General features: G+C 49.0%; 1 protein-coding gene across 1 annotated transcript; it reads right to left on the bottom strand.

Moving 5' to 3' along the window:
- Window positions 1–20: 20 nt before the first annotated feature.
- Window positions 21–5324, bottom strand: FUZ (fuzzy planar cell polarity protein). The gene is made up of 11 exons (XM_005905009.3): window positions 5016–5324; window positions 4639–4760; window positions 4304–4388; window positions 3732–3800; window positions 3402–3506; window positions 2385–2582; window positions 2141–2236; window positions 1682–1788; window positions 1543–1607; window positions 1387–1461; window positions 21–247 (listed from the first exon to the last, which is right to left on the bottom strand). Exons 1-11 carry the CDS (start codon window positions 5124–5126, stop codon window positions 21–23), a joined length of 1260 nt encoding a protein of 419 aa, XP_005905071.1. The 5' UTR covers window positions 5127–5324.
- Window positions 5325–11728: the final 6404 nt, after the last annotated feature.

Genomic DNA, 11728 nt, shown 5'->3' with positions numbered 1-11728 from the left:
CTGGCGTTCAGGTCCAGTGGTCAGAGGAGCGGGGTGAGGGCATGCAGAGTGTGGGTGGCCAGGCCCCGCAGCCCGTATGTGGGACTCTGAGCAGACAGCAGCAGCAGCAGCCGCCGTGGCCCCAACTGCAGCGCCACCAGCCGCCATCCTGTGCCTGGCTCCTCAGTCCCCAACACCAAGTAGCAGGCTCTGGCTACCTGGGCCCGGTGGATGGCCTCTTCTGCTTTCTCCTCTGGCTGCCCTGGCTCTGAAGGAAGGACAACGAAGGTCGAGGTGACCAGTGAGGCCTGGACAACTAGAATGCCAACCTGAGGGAGCCATCCCCCATCCTGGGCTAAGTTTAACATCTGATGGAAGAGGCTCGCAGCTCCAGCCAGCTGTCAGGACTTGAGATCAGACTCTCCCCCTCTTCCAGCCCCAGTGCCCCACTTTCCTGGGGACACTGTGTGTGCAGCCCCAAGCAATCTGGTTAGCAGTACAGATCACAGACATGCAAGAGATGCTGCCCAGGTGCCAGGCACTGGCCTCCAGAGGACCCCACCCCACTTGGGAAGCAGGTGAGGGAGGTGGGGTCGCATGGCTAGGAAGGGGCAGTCCTTTGCCCCTCCAGATGGAACTTTTCACTATTTTGTTACACTCATCAGGGTCTTTGCTGGGATTGTAGTATCACTCTGGGTCCCTTTCTTTGTCTGGGCCTCAGGTTCTGTGTGACAGCTTTTCCTCCTGGACCTGTGTTCTGTGGAATCTACCAACCTCCTCCACCCAAAGCCTGTATTTTTAGCAGTAGAGCAGGAGCGTGTGGATTGCCTGTGTTTGAATCACAGCAGAGCTCTGCTGTTTATTAAGCCTGTTTGCTCATCTATAAGATGGAAATAATGATGTAACAGGAGATAACCTTCAACTATGAGGATGCGAAAATCGCTTAGTCTTCTCTGACTCTCTGTGATCTCATGGACTATACAATCCATGGAATTCTCCAGGCCAGAATATTGGTGTGGGTAACCTTTCCCTTGTCCAGGGGATCTTTCCAACTCAGGGATCGAACCCAGGACTCCCGCATCGTAGGTGGATTCTTTACCAACTGAGCTATAAGGGAAGCCCGAGGAAGAAGTGAGTCAATACACAAAAAGCACCTGGCAGGAGATGAGGTCTCGGTGTTTAGGGTCAGCCAGGAGGCTCTGAAACCTGCAGGCTGGGCCCTTCCTGCCCCTCCCTTAAGCTCTCTTCCCTTCGTGCCCGTGTACATGCCCGGGGCTCCCAGACGGCCATCCCCAGTCCACGCTTCTCCTACCGCTTTCCCCCTCCCCTGCCTCTTACTCCCGCCTCGTGAGAACTGGGACCCAGTGCCCCAGTGTGTGCAAAGGGGTCGCTGTGCCCGCCGCTGACCTGGTGGGAAGTGAGTGGCGGTAACCAGGGTGTAGAAAGAGCGGAGAAGGCGCCGGCGGTGCTCCGGAGACGGTTCTGAAGGTGGAAGAGGGGTGCGGTAACGCAGAGCCCCTGCCCAGCCCCCGCCCCTCCCGGCCCCGCCCACCTCCCAGTCACCTTTATCCCGCGAGGGCTCCACCGTGAAGAGACAGCGTTTCAGTTCCAGGTGGAGGAGCAGCAGCCTGTGGGGAAACAGGTGTCACGGCCAGGAAAGAGGTGCGGAGGACCCCCAACCCATTCCCCTGCCGCGCCCTACCCGAGGATGTCCGTGTGCAGTGGGAAGCCCGCGGGCAGCGCTCGGGTTCCCAGCGGCAGGCAGCCCCGCAGCGGCTCCAAAAGGGGCTGCCACCAGCGCTCCAGAAGCTGCAGGGGGGCGTGATCAGCGAGAGAGGCGAGGCCCAAGGACGAGGTCAGGGCGGTACCAAGGGGAGGCAGTTTGGCCAGGGAGCTGGGGAGGAGACCACAAAGGCAGAGGGGACCGCGGGAGGGAAGAGAGGGAGGCCTGGAAGGATGGGGGCCACTGAGGCGGAGCCCAGAGGGGCGGGGCCTACGAGAAGGTGGGGTCTGTTAGGGGCGGGGCCTGCGAGGGGCGGGGCGGACACAGGGCGGGTCCAGGGTAAAGGCGCACTCGCCCCGCATGGTGCTCAGAGAAGGGCCAGGGCTCGCGAGTAGAAAGGGTAAACTAGGAGAAAAGCGGGACGGAGCCCCGATTCACCTGCGCATCCAGCTGGCTGAGAGGAGGCTGCGGGCCGCAGAGAAGACACAGCTCCAAGTCCGGCAGAAGCGTCAGGGTCAGTAGCCGGTGTGGAACCTGCAGCAGCGAGGAGGGTGGGCTGGCCGGAGCCCCTCCTCTTCTCATGTCAAGCCCGGGCTCCTAGAGGCGGTCCTCCAGGTCCTACCCCTGGCGCGCTCCTCCCAGCCCTCACCGTTCCGCCTGTCCGCCCCACCCACCCACTCACCGTGGGGCTCCCGTGCGGCAGGTACACCGGGTAGTCGCGAGCGGCCTGCGGGGGCAGGGACCCCACCAGCCATGGGAGCAGCACGGCCTCCGGCATCCCCAGCCGCCACCAGCTCTCGGTCGCTGCAACCACCCGGCCTGACACGACCAGGCTGACGAAGGCCGTGCCCGCCGCCTCAGCGAACCCAGAGAGGGCTTCCTGGGTAAGGGAGGCAGGCCGACTGCAAGTCAGAGGACATGAGCAGAGGCGACAGACTTCCAAGGCGGGTTAGTAGGGGGAAGACACCGGCGTACAATTCAAAGCTAGCTTGGTGGCCGTGCTCCTGTGTCTCACCCTCCCTGGGCCTGAGTTCCTTCACCTTCACATGCGGCTTACCATCCCCAAGTCACACTGTAAAATTAAACAGGTAGGGTGACCGCTGCCTAGTCTGACACATCCTGCCGAAGCTAGTAATTTTAACAGCAGCAGCTACAGTTTATTGAGTGCTATTAAGTGCCAGGTGGGCGCAATCCACAATCTACTGAAGCTCAGAGAGGTCGTCACCTGCCCAGAGCCACACTGCTGGGAGGCACCCATGCCAGATGAAATCAGATCGATATTTAAGGAAAAGTAGATAGAGATTTCCGTGGAAGAAAGAACGGGATGTGCCAGGGCAGAGAAACTGGGGAGTTGTGGGGATTTGCGAGACTCATGAGGCAGCTAGGAGAGGGTGGACTGTGGAGTTAGGAGTTAGAAGAGGTCAGGGCGAGAAGGCGGGCAGGCGTCAGATTCCTCAGGTCCTCAACTTGACACTAAGGGGCTGGGACCTTGTCCTGGGGCTGATGGAAGTCGAGGGTGGGCTGTGACCAAGGGAGGGACAGAGTCAGCTCTGGGTGTAGAAAGATCCTTCCGGGGTCAAGTGGGAGTTGGACCGGAAGCCAAAAGGATAGGAAGAGGCAATGGTCCAAAGGTAAGAGGATGGACACTGAGCCAGGGCCAGAGGGATAGTTTTAAAAGTTTACAAGGTATTCCCGATACCTGCAGCAGGGACCCCTCGGGAGGAACCACACAGTCCACACACTGGGTCAGGTCTCCGATGAGCTCTGAGTCCCCCAGGAAGCTGTCGATGAGGCGGTAACTGGCCTAGCAGAAGGGGAAATGGAGAAGCCTAAGATGCAGGTGGCACCCAAATCTGCTGGCTCCTCCTCAGAAAACTGGCCCACTGGGCCTTGCTAGGGGATGTCAGACAACCAAGATGCCCTGGGAGCCCAATGGATAAGGCTGCCCCAGGGTTTTCTGGGAACTACAGTTCCCAAATATCAGTGATCAGGTACCCTAACTTCCCATCCTCATGTCCTTCAGCCTCACCCTCAGCTCCTTCTTCAGTCTCTCTACGTTGCGGATATTGGTTAGCTCTTCAAGTCCCACGAGAAGAACCTAGAAGAAACATATAGGAGAGTAGGGGCCCTGGACAATTGGTTATAAGACAGGAGGGGCTGGGACTCAGACTCCTGTGTCTAAGGGAGGAGTCAGACTGAGGGCCAGAATTCCTGGGTTCTACAGGAGGCTGCTGGAGTCTGGACTCCTGGGTCTGAGGGAGAGGGATGCTGAGAGCTCAGATTCCTGGGGTTGGGAAAGAGAGTTAAGGAGGGACTTCCCTAGTATTCCAGTATTCCTAGTATTCCAGTATTCTTGCCTGGAGAATCCCATGGATGGAGGACCCTGGGGGCTACAGTCCATAGAGTCACAAAGAGTGGGACACAACTGAGCAACTTCTCTCTCTTCCCTAGTGGTCCAGTGGTTAAGACACTGCACTTCCACCCAGCAGGGGGCGGGTTCAGTCCCTGGTCTGGGAACTGTGATCCCACATGCCACAGGGTGTGGACAAAAACAAACAAGAACTTTAAAAAAAAAAAAAAAAAAGGAGTAGGGAGTCTCACCATGGCCCCAAATACCATCTGGAGTAGTCTCTCCAGCCTCAGCTCCGAGGTGCCCTCCTCAGACGACAGAACAATGAGGGTGATGCTGTGAGAAAGGAAGGTGAGAAGGATGAGTCCAGGCCAAGTAAACAAGGCAAAGAGGAGAGTAGGTCTGCCCTGGACCCATGCCCCAGCACAACCGGCCTCTCATACAAAGAAGCTCAGGAATCAGGCTGAATGCCTTGTCAAAGATCCCACAACCCAGTCTCAGCTGGCGCTGGAGATCTGGACAGGCTAGGGGTCATCTTCAACGGGGGCTGTCCCCCTGGCCCTGCCCCCAAGCTGCCCTTGGAGACCTGTCGTGGAAGCTCTTCCACACCACGGTTGTGTCCTCCGTCCTCGAAGAGCTCAGTTGCACCTCGAGATTTTGCCCAAACATGTGGACTCCATTGAGAGAGCCGATGACAGAGAATGGGAGCTGGGGAAAGATTGTGAACTTGAGACAAGAGCCCCCCAATTTCCTCCTCCTTGGGAACCAATTACTCAGGCCCCCAACCCCGTTCCTCTCTCTAGATCCCCTGGGCCCTCCTCTTCAAGGAACCAGGATCATTGGTCAATTGCACCTTCGACGGTCTAAACAAATTCTGAAACGTCCCCAGCCTCTACTCCCTTGAGGACCCAAAGTCCTTCTAAAACCCTGCTATTTCAGAGATCCAGGCGCCCGGGGTCCCACCTGTTGGCGGGCGGGGGCGCCACCGCGGCTGCTCCTGCAAAACAGGGGGACCCCGCTAGATGCAGCGAGGCACAGCAGATGTATCGTGCCCTCAGTCCCCTCCTCCCCCATCTGGAACGCTCGCCACCCAGTTCCCTCGTGGAGAGAGTCAATGCCCCCTTCTGAGCACGCCCATAGTCACACGAAGCCGGGCTGCTGCGGTCCGGAGCCGCCAGAGGGCGAGATAGGGAGCTGATTGGAAGAGGACTGAATTCCCGCCTTCCTCATCCCAACTCAAACCCCTCGTCAAGACCTTTTCCAGCGCCTCCCCCAGAGCCCCGTTACGCTCTCTTCCGCCCCCGCCGGAAGTCACAATACCCCTAACAAAGATGGCGGCTTTGTATTTGCTAAGTTGACTGGTCGCTACTTGAAGCGATTTGAGTTTATTTAAAGAAGAGGATGAAGAGCCCAATTTGAAGGTAGTGACAACCCCAAGGCGCTGCCTAGTAACCACCACGTAAGCGAGTGTGTTTCACATTCTGAATTGACAAACAACCGTACCACACTCAAAGATGGCGATGGCGTCTAGGCGTTGCCTAGCAACCGCTTTAGCTTGGCTTTCTCTTTCAAGGTAGAAACACTATGCCCCGCTCAAAGATGCCGACCTTGCCTTGGGGTTTCCTAGCAACGACCAGTCTTATTTTCCTTCTAAGGCTGTAAATAGCTGTGCCCCTCTCAAAGATGGCCGCATGACGAATCACGAGCAATCTTCCTTAGAGCAAAATTGAGAAAGATATCATCTCCCCCCTTACCTTCGAGGATGGTTTGGTCCGGCAAGAGTTGCCTAGTAACCAACAAATGACTTGGTTGTTTTTGTTATTAGAAGAAGGAAGATGAAGTCCTTTATATTCCAGAATCGTAAAATAATATTTATAATGAATTTATTCATGATAGTGTATAGTGCAGAATGTGAAAATACTCCTACCGAAATCCTTTCCCTGAAATAAAAAGTTGACAGTTTAACACAGGTTATTCACGTTTTCACAGATACTACTGTGCTAATGTTGTTTTCAAACTTTGTATTTCTCATGAAATTGTAGAAATATACCTCGTCTTTTTAAAATGTCTTATCCTAACCTATATCATGGATGTAACAATATATTTAGCTCATCCTATACTGACATGTTAGGTTCTTTTCACTATGTGTTTAAAGGGATAACTATTCATTATCAGTTAATCAGATCGTTTTTCTCAGAACAGTTGCCTTCATTTATGCAAATATATTTACAAAACATATAGTTGTATTAAGAAGGCATTTATTTCTTTTAAACATGCTTTGCCTGCATTCTGGATTTGATTTCTAATAGCTGATAAGAAATAAGACGTTTACTCTGCACATTAAATTACATGAAATTTAAAGAGGAATAAGGTGCATAAGATAACAAATGAAGTAGAATATCAATTTTTCCTTGTAGTTCTATGAATTTTTCCTTTAGTCTGCTTATATTTATTTAGACTTCTGATATACTTAGGTTTATTTCTATCACTTTATTTTTTTTTTTTGGTAAGAAGTAGAACACTCCATAGACAGCATGGGGGCCATCTCAGAGGCAAAGGGGACCTATTTCTATCTTTTTATTTTTATATTTCTTGTTGTCCTGCCTTTTCCATGCTTTTTTTCCTCCTTTCTTTTACTGGATTTGTTTCCTCGATCCATTTTGTCCTCTTTCTTCTGGTTTCAAATTTATACATTAATTCTCTTTTATTAATTTTTGAAATTTTGCCATCACATTTAATTCAGCAAAAGGTTAAAGATTTTTAAACCGTCTCTCAAAAACTACAAAGAATGTGACAAGTTAATTCCATTAAACTCCCTCCAGAGTAAGCAACTAGTGTCGCTAGCATTCAACTTGACTTTTTTAATGCCTTCATTGAATATTTTTTCTTATTTTATTCAGGCAATTGTAATTGTATGTTTATGATTCATTTTGCCCTCCCTGTTCCTTCTTGCATTTCAGATCACTTTCCAGGGATAGCTGAAAATTTTCCTGCTTCCTAGAGGATTTCCTACTGGAAAACTCTCTACTCACAATATTTCTAATACCAAATGTGCAGGCTTTTCACACCAAGCAGTTCCCCAGTTTTCTGTGGACACAGACTGTCTTATAAGCCAGTTAAATTCTGACACCAACCACCTAGAGTTACACACACACACACACACACACACACACTCACATCCTTAAGGTCTCGGATCCACAAGACTACAGCCACTTCACACACCAATTAGAAGTAGTGGGTCCCCAGGTTACCCACACTTCGGTCTGAGTGGCCTACATATAACAAGGATCCCCATGACCCCCTCTTCTTATTGCCCTAACTTGGCCTCTGTTCACTGGTGCTGAATAGAAACGTGGAGATAAGAGTTTTGGGTGGAGTAGAGAAGAGTAGCTTTTATTTCTTTGCCAGGCAAAAGGGACCAAGTGGGCTGATGTCCTAAAGACTGTGACCCACTCTGGAGCGGGCAGTGAGGAGTATCACAGTGTTCAGGGAGCAGGGCATGATCAGCTCGTGGACCATTCTCGGATTGGTTGGCATTTAGGTGAAGTTTCAAGCATCATCAATTTTCTGGTTTCAACCAGTCTAGGGTCTACATTTTTGTGGTCAGCAGTTTTCATCTGGAGCGGGTCTGCTTCCTGTAAAAAACAACTTAGGAATGTGTGTCAGGCCTTTATCTATATCTTTCAGGGAACTGGGATTTCAGCATTTCTGCTGTGTGGCAGAATCATAGTCTAAATTGTTACCATTTCCCCAATTCAACAGCTATTCTTTGTTTCTACATCTTCATATTTCCAAATCATTAACTTTTGGGTCAGCATTTTACTTCAAAAGACAAGGACACAGGGCTTGTACACTATTTCATTCTCATGTTCAATAATTTGCTCTTAGGGTTCACAGAACCCACGGAAACATTTTACTCACTACTGTTGGTTTATTATAAAGGATATTACAAAGGATGAAAACGAACAGCCAGGGGAGTGATAGATCGGGACTTTGGAATTAGAGACACAGACAATTACCTGGATATGGGACTTCCCTGGTGGTCCAGGGCCAAGATTCCACAGTCCCCATGCAGGGGGCTCCTGGGTTTCATCCCTGGAAATGGCCACCCACTCCAGTATATTGCCTGGAGAATCCCATGGACGGAGGAGCCTGGCGGGCTATAGTCCATGGGGTCGCAAAGAATCGGACACAACTAAAGGGACTGAGCATGCACATGGCACGCACAGGGAACTAGACCCCTTATCCTGTCACTAAGCGTTCACATGCTGCAGCTAAACATTTCATGTGCCACAACTAAGAACCGGCAAAGCCAAATAAATAATAAAAAAAGAACTTGGCAAAAGTGGTGGGATGTCACTTCTGAGATTAGGTTATAAAGTGGCAACTTCCATCCTTCTTTGTATTCTCTCTCTTGCCCTCTCTTGTTCACTCTGATGCAGCCAACGCCGTGTTGTGACTTACCCAAAAAGAGGTCCTTGTGAGTCAGGCTGGGACCTGAAACTTGGCAACCTTTACTAGAGTGCTTGCACTTAAGACAGACATCTCCTTGAGCAAGAGAATACAAAGAAACTATGAGACTAAAAATAACTGCATGCATGCAGTTGGGGAAAATTATGTACATATGTGCAAAGTCGCTTCGTGTCCGACTCTTTGCAACCCCATGGACTGTAGCCCACCAGGCTCCTCTGTCCATGGGATTCTCCAGGCAAGAACACTGAAGTGGGTTGCATGCTCTCCTCCAAAGGATCTTCCCCACCAGGGATTGAACCTACATCTCCTGCAGCTCCTGCATTGAAAGCAGTTTTTTTTTTTTTTTTAACTGCTGAGCCCTAATTAATGTTCAATAAGATACAAAAAGGCCACAAACCAGTTGCCACTTCTGAGGCTCCAGGAGCAAAAGCAGGGTACTGTGCCCAATTCCTGCACACAGCACCACCAAGGGGTGGGCAGACCACCTAAGCCACCTTTCTAGCCCAACCCCTCCCCACCCTCGCCTCATTTAAAGAACCAGCCTGTTTCCCCTCACAAGCAAGCAGGGGTGCCTGTTTCTTGTTCTTCTTTTCTCTCCCTCATGCTAAGAGTCCGTGGGAGAGTCCCAATAAAGCCTTGCCTGAATTTCTCATTTGGTCTCTTATCAATTTCTATTAATTAAAAAGTCCAAGGACCCTAGTCAGTAACACATGGAACCTCTAGTCAATAGCCTGGGAGGAACTGAACCCTGCCAACAATGACAAGAATGAGCACGGGAGCAGGTCCTTTCTAGTCTTGCCTTGAGATGATTCCAGCCCTTGCTGACCCTTTGATTATAGCCTGTAAGAAACTCTGAAGCACAGACCCGGCTAAGCCACATCTAAATTCCTGATCTACAGGAACTTGAAAGTAACAATGTTGTTGTTTCATGCCACTAAGTTTTGGGGTAATTTGTTACACAGCCCAAGGTAACTAAAATAGTGTCCTTTATTTCTATTATTTTGCATATTGTGGTACTTTATGAACCTGACAATTCCTGTACCTGAATCCTGGGGGTGGGAGTGGGGCAACATCCCGTTAATTTTTGTTTCTGTGAATTCTAAATTCAATCCTTGTCTCTGCAGCTGTGGTCTTTGTGCTATTGATCGGAGTCCTCTAGGGAGGATTCACCCTCCAGGTCATTGCAGAGTGTCAGGCTGGGCTCCGTGTGTTATTTAGCAACTTCCCACAATTTTACACATGACTGTGTAGATATGTCAATGCTACTTTCTTAGTTTGTCCCACCCTCACCTTCCCCTGCTGTGTCCACAAGTCCCTCTACTAGATTTCATCAGTACCATTTTTCCAGATTCCATATATTTGCATTAATATATTTGTTTTTCTCTTTCTGATTTACTTCACTCTGTGTAAGAGGCTCGAAGACTATCCCAGAATTAGATCAGCTGCTGTGGAAGGCCATTGCTTAGCTGAAGAACTACACCAAGTTTTTCACATCACAGCTGCCTTCAGGTTCTTGGTAATGACAATGAGCACCTCTGGAATTTCTTTTCCAACCCCATCTTTTTTTGTTGTTGTCGATTTCTGTTTCCTCTCTGGGGGAGGTAAGATCCTTGAAAACTACCCATACCTCTTATGAAACCACCAATGTTGCAAAAACAATGTCATATCATCTAATTATCAATGCCAGAAGCTGAAGTCCAAGCTAAAGTATCTCATTGTTTTACCATTCGTAATCCATTGATGGTAACCATGGTAACAGTTTAAACTCAGTTAACAGAACCAATTATGCATTCAGCTTATCTAAAGGAAAGTTTCCTTACGGTTAGGAGGGCATTTTAGGTGCCATTTCAAGCTCCATACCTGTTGATCATTTTGCCTTTCTCCAGTTTACTTTTATCTTCCTTATGATTTTATTAAAATTTAATTACGCTAGCATACAAAAGAAGGGATCTACTTTAGATTTAAAGGAATTTTAAGATGTCTAAACACAGGTTCAGTCATTGTTGGATCTTGATGCAAATAAAACTGTAAAAAGACATTTTGCAAGAACTGGGAAAATTTGATTATGGATTTAAGTGTTTGACAATACCAAGAAATAAGAATTTTGTTGGAGGTGTTAATGGCATAGTGGTTACCTGCAACTTTTTGGAGATGCCTATCTAGCAGGCAGAGGTAAAATGATACGATGTTGGGATTTGCTTTACAAGCGTTCAGCAAAGAAAATAAAAGAAAGGGATCAATAAAGTACATGTGACAAAATGGTGATACTGCTGAGTGCAAAGCAATGCACCCTTTTACCTTGAAATACATTGACAAACTGCATTGGAGCAAGCTGTTTTGGTTTCCATCTCCACTAGATCACGTCTGAGCCTGCTCATTTCACCCAAACCTTCCCACCCTCATGAACTTATTTTTCCAACCTTAACATGACAAAGATAAAATGACATATCACTGGACTCTGTGTTAGCACTTATTAACTTGTGCATATGAGCGACTTTAATATTTTTTTGCGTATGGGAAAAACCTGCTTAGTTTTCTCCCCAATTAAAAAAAAAAAAAGCATTTCTGCTTTCCTAAGTTTTTATTGATCAGTAATACGTATTTGGGTAGTACATTTCTGTCGACACATATGTTACAGTGACTTCCGCAGTTTACCGTATCGTTTTCAGCTTGGTTTATGAAGTCTTCTGCGGACAAACAGTTTAATATTTTCCGTCCTCTGGCTTTGCTGTAATGATAAGAAACTCTTTTTTCCCCAGTCTTCAGGATTATACAGTGTTATGGTTTCATTTGTTATATTTACATTTTTAATCCACCTGGAATGTATTTATGTCCTAGGCCAGTTTCTGGCTCTTCTCCCAGAAAACAACTATCAGGTGTTGCTTAGCAACTTCCTCTTGGGTTAGAGTTCGGCTTCTTTTAGTGGGGAAAAAACAGCTGCACTCCCTTCTGAGTTGATTGCCGCCTTAAAGCGTTGCCTAGTAACCCCGTTTCAGACGTTGTGATTGGACCCTTCACACGACCCACCCACCCCCATCCCCCAAGAACCAGAAAGAACTTAACTAGAAACCTAATCTGTCTTTTTAGGAAAACAAGGGCAGCGTATGCGTTGCATAGCAACCAGGTCGCCTGGCCCTTCCATTGAAACCGGTGTTGGAAAGGTCGCCCCCCTCAAAAATGGCCTCTGACGCGCCGCTTTCGGT

Source organism: Bos mutus, chromosome 18 (genome assembly GCF_027580195.1).
Source record: "Bos mutus isolate GX-2022 chromosome 18, NWIPB_WYAK_1.1, whole genome shotgun sequence".
In the NCBI taxonomy this organism is placed as follows: Eukaryota; Metazoa; Chordata; class Mammalia; order Artiodactyla; family Bovidae; genus Bos; species Bos mutus.
Note: the sequence above shows the minus strand (reverse complement) of the source record. Positions and strands in the feature narration are given on the sequence as shown.